This window comes from Cajanus cajan, chromosome 1, assembly GCF_000230855.2.
Source record: "Cajanus cajan strain Asha chromosome 1, NIPB_CcT2T_4, whole genome shotgun sequence".
Classification (NCBI taxonomy): domain Eukaryota; kingdom Viridiplantae; phylum Streptophyta; class Magnoliopsida; order Fabales; family Fabaceae; genus Cajanus; species Cajanus cajan.
The window spans coordinates 41,105,924-41,115,225 of NC_138517.1; the positions used below are offsets into that span (position 1 = coordinate 41,105,924).

At 28.9% G+C, this 9,302-nt stretch overlaps 1 protein-coding gene across 1 annotated transcript; it reads right to left on the reverse strand.

The window, feature by feature from the left end:
* Positions 1 to 336: 336 nt before the first annotated feature.
* Positions 337 to 8,024, reverse strand: LOC109791759 (L-ascorbate oxidase). Its single transcript, XM_020351105.3, has 5 exons — positions 7,692 to 8,024; positions 7,461 to 7,553; positions 7,056 to 7,268; positions 3,946 to 4,140; positions 337 to 1,610 (listed from the first exon to the last, which is right to left on the reverse strand). The coding sequence occupies exons 1-5, from the start codon at positions 7,950 to 7,952 to the stop codon at positions 651 to 653; spliced, it is 1,722 nt and encodes a 573-aa protein (XP_020206694.2). The 5' UTR covers positions 7,953 to 8,024; the 3' UTR covers positions 337 to 650.
* Between the last annotated feature and the right edge of the window lie 1,278 nt (positions 8,025 to 9,302).

Sequence of the window (9,302 nt, forward strand, 5' to 3'; positions counted from 1 at the left end):
ACTTGTAAGTCATAAGTGACAATGAAAATATTTTATATTAGTTGAACCCTTGAACTTTGGAAGTAAAAGTAGATCATGATTAAGTGAAACCATATAAAAACAATTGTGTTCCCTTCTCGCTATATCTGCACTCTCTTTGGAGGAAACTTTTTTATTTAATAATTATAAATATTTTCCTTATTCTTGCAAAAAATTTATAAAAATTCATACAAACATTCAACCTCTCTTTTGTGTGTTTCGTGTCCTTTCAAACAGCAAAAAAAACAATTACTTCCCTTAAAAAGAAAATATTGAGTATTGCGAAAACTGAAAACACGTTAGGAACACACAAAAATCTTAGAAAAAGTGACGAATTCCCTAAATTTTATTTATCTCACTTGTTTGCAATTGCAAGTAAATAAATAGAGTCATAAGACTCGTGATACATAATTCTATCCGCGCAAACATCATCGTACTCATTATTCATTCAATCCTCCACTCCACATGTCCCTCATAATTTAATGAGTTACACATAACTACAAGATACAACTGGCCCAATTCTACAAGAAAAAACACATACCAAAGCCCACAAAGTGAGAATCAATAAAGACAAAAAAAAAAAAAAAACGTAGCAAACTAAGGCCTATTAGGCACACACAGTGTGGCTAGTTTCAGTAGTGCCCATTTTCTTCAAGCATCTTTCCCGTGAGCCCACAATTTAGAGTACCTCTAGGGATTCTCCTGACTTTGTGAACAGCCTCAGCAAAAATGACACCCATTCCCATGTGCAAATGAGGCTCAATGTGACAATGGAAGGCCCAAACCCCAGGGTTATCAGCCTTAAACCTCAACGCAGTCCAACCATATGGAAAAATAACCACTGTGTTCCTCAACGGTGCATGTGTCAAATTGAACTTGTTCTCATCACCCGGTTTGAATTTCCCTTCCCCGTACCCCAAAACCCAAAAATCATGCCCATGCAAGTGCCAAGGGTGGATCTCACTACCATTCCCATTCAATTGGTTTGCGTTTTGCAATATCACATCGACAACCTCGTCGAGGTGGAACATGTACACACCATTGCCAATGGTCGCATTGCGTTGCGTGGGAGGGTTAAAGATGTCATAGTCTTGTGGGAAGGTCTCGGGTGGGGGGTTTCGGTCAAAGGCGTTGTTGATCTTGAACTTGATGGAGCCCAAGTAAGGGGTGGGTGGCAATGTTAGGGACACGTTGTTGATGGCCCATTTGGTGAACCCATTAACTAGGTTTTGGGTGTTTAGGAGGAACACCCTTCGGTCTGAGAATCTTGGTGGTTGTGGGGTCCCCATTTTGGCAATTATTTTTTTGGTGAAGGCTTTGCTACGCTCGAAGTCGTTCCAAAGAGGTGTGGTGGGAGGTGGAGAAGTTGGGAAAACTGAGGCAGAAATGGTTTTGTAGTTTAGAATTGTGAGGCCTTGTGGGGTCGCGGGCTTTCTTCCTCGAACCCCAATTGAAAGCCAATAGTTTTTGCTTGGGTCTTGGTCAGTTCGAAGCAGCACTGAGTAGCTCTCACCTGAGTAAATGTCAATGTCGTCGACCTCAAATGGTGTAACGTAGTTTCCATCGGCTTCCACCACCACAAGTTTGTGATTCTGCAACATGAAAACTATGATCACACTATAGCTCAAGACTTTTTGGCAAAACAAACTGTGGAATTAAGTGCAACTTTGAACTGGTTTATCATTGAAGTAACGATTTTTATGTAAGAATGTTAATTAGTAGATTAAATATTTAAATTTAAGTGCAATCAGCTTCCAATTTCTTCTTATTTTTCTCTTTCCTTTGATGCTAAAATGAGATCAACTCTTAGCCCCTCAGGGTAACTAGAGAAGAGGAAGCTAGACATAGGAAGGTTAAAAATTTGGTATCATTTGAGAAACGAGAATTCTGAAGAATTATGATGAAAATTGAGTGGAACTCACGTAAAATAATAATAAAAAAAAACTTCTCGTGTGTCAATGAATTTGAAGAGTTAAGGAAGAGGAAAGCATGGGTAAAAATAATTTTATAAAACAATATTATTATTAATAAATTTTTACTCTATTTTTTTATCTATTTCTTCTTGATTAAACAATTTTTATTTATTTATTTTTACCTATTTTCATATATTTCTTCACACTTATCTTTTTTCCTTTCATTTCTTTTCTCTATTTAATATACAAAAAAATTTAACTTTTTCGAATATCTAAGTTCAAAAATATTAGTTTCTCGTATTTAATTTGTTGTTTAAAAAATAATATTTTTATGAAATATTGTTTTTTGAATAGTTTTTACATAAATTTTCTATAAAATTATTTCAATAATATAAAAAATTAACTTTTCAAGATAAAAATAAGCTTTTAATATAATAAAAAAGTTATATTACTTTTATATACTTATTCAATATAATAAAAAAAAATTAATTCTCAAATAATCCTTAAAAATATTCATAAAAATATCTATGACCAATCAAATAAATCTTGTCCGAATTTATGATTCTCAAAACAAAATTAGCTGTGTACTAAACACTCCTTAGATTCTTCCTATTATTCATCATTCCAATTTTTTTTAAAATTTTTATTCCACACATACACCAATAAATCCGAAAAATCCAGTAATCATTAAAATTTAAATGTCAACTTTGCTTTTAATTAAAAAAAAAAAAAGTGAAATGAGATAGCAATATGAGACTAACACCCTAGTGCCATGATAACATTATGTACGTCCCAAACCTTTCGTCCCGTCTTTCACAACGTGCCTGGTCCTACCAAACCCGTGGAATCTCAATCATAACTTTGCTTTTGTTTCACTCTATTATTTTTTTTTATTATTTTTTTTCAGCTTGACTAAGATTTGAAAGGCACACTTGAAATTTATTTTAATTTTTTTTTATTATTATTATATTTTAAACACGCCTTATCCTTTCGGTGTATGACAACTCAGCTAAGTCCCACGCACATACACCACCATCATTCTAATTTTTCGCAACACACTCCATTATTGGAACAAGTGACTGTTGCTCTTTTAAACATTACCCATAATAATCTCATCTTTATTTTTTTATACACGTATTTGAAATATATTTCTTCCAAATTTAGATATTTTTCAATCTCATTCACCTAAATGTTCTTTTTTATAAGGTGTTTTCTTCTCTTTTTTTTTTTTTTTGCCTTTACAATACCTTAATATTTAAAGCTATTTAAGATGGAACACTATCTTTTCCTATAATGATACTGCTTCTTATATTTGAGTGTATGTTTAAATTTTAACCCATTTAATTTTTTTAAGTCCTGAATTAGTATCTTCTACATACAACGGTCTAATTGGGGTAGCACAAGAAAGTCACGGATTTCCACATCTACTATTATTTTTCTAATAAATATGAACTATAGATCATTGAAGCAATCTTTTTTTTTATTTTTGCTACGTGTTTTCAATTTATATCATTTTCCAACTTTCTTTGACCCATATTAGTCAAGTCTTTACCACCTTTACACACCTACTAATACCTAAATTATTCTATCATTGGTAAAGAATAATTAATAATAGATGCCATGAATTGACCGTGGATTTCTCCCATTGGTTTCTTTTTGCATTTGTTTAAGTGGGAAGTGGTAGCAATAAAAATATCTTAGAGTAACCTCATAGACAGCTAATGGTCACTAATTATCATGCACATATATGTAAATGTGATTGTGATGACATGCATTTTAACAATGACATGCTGAATGAAAACACAAGAATAATCAGTAATCCAACCAAATGATAAAAAAGTTAAAGAGGAAAAAAAATTATATATAAAGTGTTTGGATAAACTTTTCCCATAATTACTTCTAAAAGTTAAAACTATCTTATACATAAATTAACCCTTCTTTATATTTTTCACTTTTGAAAGTGCTTTATTAAAGAATGCATGCAACATTTGATAGGGTGATATATATAACTCACCGAAATGGCCAAGTTGAGAGAAGCTAAGGAAGTGGTGCTAGCAATTCTGATTCTATAGGTCTTGTTTGGCTCCACATGAAGAATCTGAGGGGCACATTCTTCACCACCTTTAAAATGGCATTGGGGTAGGGTTGTGTTAATGAGATTTGCTGCAAGTGAACAATTGAACTGTCCTCTTCCATTGATGAGAAGAGTCTGAAAAGGTCAAAAATGGGTGAAGGGTAAGAAAAAGGGTTACCCGACAATTAAGGAAAATTAGTTAAATGTGTTTGTTTCTTTATCCTTTGTATCATCTTTTTTTCTTTCTCCCATTTTAGTCAATAAAAAGCTACTAACGCGTAATGCTTTAGTTTTTTTCAAAGATATAATAAACATTATCATTGCTATCAATTATGCTAGATTTTGTCGCTTCATTGATTCATCATACAAATTTAAAACAAGTTTGATATGGTGAATATTTGTAAAATTTAGATTGAAAATAATATCATTAAAAATTAATTCGACACATCAGTTTTGGAATATATATTTATTTCCAACTGATAATACAATAGTATTTTTATAAACTATTAAAAAATACGGAAAAATAGAATATAATTGCTCTTACTTTTATATTCATCTTTCTCTATCTTAATTATTTAAATAACTTTAGTGGTATGATAATACAATAGTATGAAAAAGTTGAATTGCTTTTTAGTTTTTAGTATGAGTTACTGTACGAGAGATATATATATTTCTCACAATTAATTAAAACCAACTTTTTTATTTCTTGTTAATTTTTGAAGAAAAATAAAAAGATATAAAATACATAAATTGAATACGATACTAAATATGGAATTAATTATTTAATATTTAAATACCGAAACTGTAAATATGTAGTGTCGTCGGATTATATATATATATATATATATATATATATATATATATATATATATATATATATTAATGTCTATTTATACATAAGATTTTAATTTTGGATAAATACGTATTTAAAGTTTAAACAGATAAGATATTATGAATGGAAATATTCTAAAAAGAGAAAATAAGGTTTTTTTTTACTCTATTGAAAGTCTAAGTGAAGTAAGTTTCAGAAATTTATGAGGATGAGAATATGTATCAAAGTTCAGAGAATTCACCAAAGGAATTTGAAGGAATCTTTATAAGCGATTTTTAAAATTTTCAAACATGCTTGAGGATATCCAAGCCTAACTCATTCAAACTTGAAGTAAAAAGAAAGAAATACCCTATTTCATAATATGCCGCCAGACATGTACCGCATGTTCTGCTGACAGTTTTTTCAGTAAAATAAAATTAAAAATGTCAAAAGTATAATAATATTTATGACTAAATATAAAACGAGTTTAAGTTTTGTTTATTCGTATTGTGAATAATTTTAAATAACAATTATCAAAAGTCTTACTGTAAACTTTATTGAGATTTAATTTTAAAGTATAAATTAGATTATTTCTTTACAATTGCAAGGGGAGTTAGGGAAATATACCATATTTCTCTGTTAGAATTAATTCCGGTTCTCACTCTCGGTGAAAATTACAACCGGTTTTGGAATTATCATTCAATCAATGGAGTTTTTATCTTCTTTTTTATTTATTTCTTTTACCATAAATATCTCAATATTGATTTCTTTGGAATTATTAAAGTAATTATCTTTTTCAACAAGTTTTTCTATTTTCTCTAATTGAAAATTTTACATATGATAATATATTTTAAAAAAAATTAACTATTTATTAATTATATGTAAACTTATTAGTCAATTTAGTTTTATTTTTTTAGTAGAGAAAAGAATTTAAATTAAGACAATTGACCGAGACACAACTCTTATAATAATAGAGTTAATTATTACTCTCTTTGAGAATTTTTAATGAAATTATGGTCAGTAAAAAAAGAGAAATTAAATCTGATTCAATGAAATTTGTATTTAAAACAAAGAAATTGAGGCAAATACATTCCATAAAAGTTTTATTTAAAACAAAGAAATTGAGACAAATGCATTCCATATTAAAATATAGACGTTACAATAAAAGTTATCTTTTAAACTTAAAATTTTTCTCATGCTTCCTATTTCTTTTCCTGGGCTAAACTCGATTATCTTGAAATATGTGATAGGGAAAGGGAAAAAAAATGAAAAAAGTAGGAGTGAAGATTTCGAAGATGCCCTAATATAAAAATCCAACACCACTATTTGCTCAAATGGGCCACATGTGCAAGCTCTTTTGGATTACTTTACGGATTATGATATGATTTCGATCTAGAATTTGGATATTTATATCAAAATAATACTATTTTTATTTCTACGTCTCATGTGGGAGGCACCTAAAAAGTTAACATGAGTTGTTTCAATTTGTACATTTCAGATTACGTATAAACATCGAGATCATGCCTCTTAAAAAAAGGGAAAAATAATACTTCCACATTAAATTTAAGTGAGAGAAGATATTCAAGGAAATAAAAAAAAATTAAAATGAACTATCGCGACAAAAACTGTTAAGTATTTAAATAAGAGAAATGTTTGTTAGTATATGATATTATTTCCAGACATCATATACGAATCATGGTAACATGATTTCTATCTTGTTTATTTATTTTATATTTTATTTTAAGTTTATTATCTCCATTCAATAAAATATAAACACGTGGCTTTTCATATTTTTCTTCTGAGAAATCTTTTTTGTACTACATAGCAATGCTAGTTATATTACTCAGTCAAAATAATCAATAAATTTTGTTGGAATGTGTCAAAAGTAAATAGTTGTTGTTGAATAAGTTTAAAATATTTAACCTTAAGTATATATTTTAGCATTTTTTATAATATTATTTGTATGAAATATTTATCAATATTGTCCATAACTATATTTTTTTTAAAAAAATTTGATTGAATAACTCTAGTAATATCTTTCTCTTCAATTACAATTTTTTTTATCAACAAAACTTGAAGCGGGAATCTTAATTAAAGGATTCCAATCAAGTTTAAATATGATAAACGACAAAATAGTTTTCCTCTCATCATGCATAAGTAATATTGTTCAAAACAAAATTAAAGGTTTTTTTTTCTTTATTGAAAAAAAAAAGGTGAGATTTGTGTTGAATGAAATTACCTGAGGTTCACCAATCCATTTTAATGGTTTGGAAGAGAGACCAACTTCTTGTTCATGGGAACTGGTGTGCCACAGATCACTCAAAAGAAGGTTGAACTCACCATCGTAATGAAACGATTCGTTTTGTCCCTTGGGCAAATCCACAATCAACGAACCATACAACCCTGCTGCTCTTTGCATACCGTAGTGTCCATGGTAGAAATATGTACCAGGCTGCACCGGATAAACAAACACCCATCAATATTCATCACAATTCACATTCAAATAGAAAAATAATAACATGGTATTTTGAATTATTAAGTTATGGGTGGGGTAATTGTTGAAATGCAAGCAAAATTTCACATCCCAAATTGTAACACATTTTAGTCAAATAAAAAAATATGGTAAAAAAAGAAATGTAATTACCCTGTCAACTGTAAACCTATAATGAAAAGTCTCTCCAGGGTTTATAGCACACTGTGAGATGGCAGCAGTTCCATCTGCCCAAGGAGTTCCAAGCTGCAAACAAAAGATAACAACATGGTATATATTTTGAGTTAACTAAGTAAAACCATATAGAAACATAGGATCAATTAACAATAACATGAACAAATATATATATACAAGAAACATAAATAATAGGGTAAAGAAAAGAACCTGTCTGATTCCATGCCAGTGAATAACAGTTCCCTCAGTGAAGAGTTTGTTGGTGAGGGCAATATCAAGTGTGTCACCCACTTCAGCTCTAATAGTGGGGCCTGGAAACTGACCGTTGATTCCCATCACAACGTGTTCCAAGCAATCTGGTGTTTTGATCATGTACTCCACATCGAACTTGTAGTGTCTCACACTTCCTCCGAGTGACAACTGTACCAACCCCAACCATATGCACCAAACAAAAACACCTTTCAACCCCATTGTTGCTTTGCTCAGAGGTGCTCAACAATGGAACCAACTCAGAGAGAGTTTCTTTTTTTATATGGTGGTACCATTGCCTAGGTAGGAATATATATAGAGGGGAAAAAGTTGCTTTGAGCTTTCACATCGTGATGTTCACTTCTTTTCAAATTATATTAATCTTCTTTTTAGCGCGTGCTGTGTTTTTTTTTTAATGCATCAACTTGTTCTTTGTATGTATAATCCACTATTTTAGAAGTAAAGAATTATTAGGTGGGTATTTTTATCAAAGTCGCTTCAAGCTTAGTAAATTATTTCTGGTCATCATCTTAAGCAAGAGCTAGCAAGATGACAAAGCAATAATACAAGGAAGTCATTGTTTATTATTTTAGAGAACCGTGTTTATTTTTATTTTTCCATGTGCATATCCATATTTCAAAACTTATAACCAAGAACTATTCCTTACTTGTATAACGTAATTTTTATTTATTAAATATTATTTTAACATAAAAATGAATCACATCTAAAAGTATTAGATCAACTTTGTGTAACCCAAGAGACAATTTTCAATCAGGGGTCAAGGGGTTTGAAAGAAGTGTTTTATTTAAATACAAGAATAATTGTGTGTGTAGAGATAATATAAAGGAATTTTATAATGTTATTTAACTATAAACAGTAAGTTTATTAATTTTTTTTTTTACAATAACTATATGTTAATAGTAATTTTGAATTAGTCAGTGGTATAAAACTTTTACGGTGATATGGTACATAAAATTTAAACTTAACATAAAAGATAAAAAACTTATTGATAAAAATATTTTAAAAACAATATTCTTTACCGATTTGTAAAGTTTTTTTTATTTTATAGAATTTTTTTTGTTAGAATACACTAAACTCTGTAAATAATTTTTACACGGCCATCTAAATTATAAATTATCATTTTCCTAAAATAATTAATTTGAATGTCATATAAAAAGTAATTATTAATCGATTCATAATGTACGTAGAAATTTATTGGTAATTAAACTCTTGAGAAAATATGGTTATTTTTCTTCTAATTTTATTTCCAATTTGTTAATACACTATTTAGCTGAAAGGAAGGGAAAAGAGATACTTTAATGAAAGGAAATGAAAGAGGAAAGTTAGAAATTTTGTTTAATTGAGAGGAAAAAATAATATTTTTTATTTGATTCACAAAGATAAAAAGAGAATTTAAAAATTAATTTATTTTAATATTTTTATAATTTTAAATTTAAAAATATAATAAAAATATTATATTAAAAATATTTTAAAATTTATTTTCTCTTTCAAAATTTTTAATATTAAAAGAGAGTTAAAATTAAATGAACAAGGATTTCACTCCATTCTATT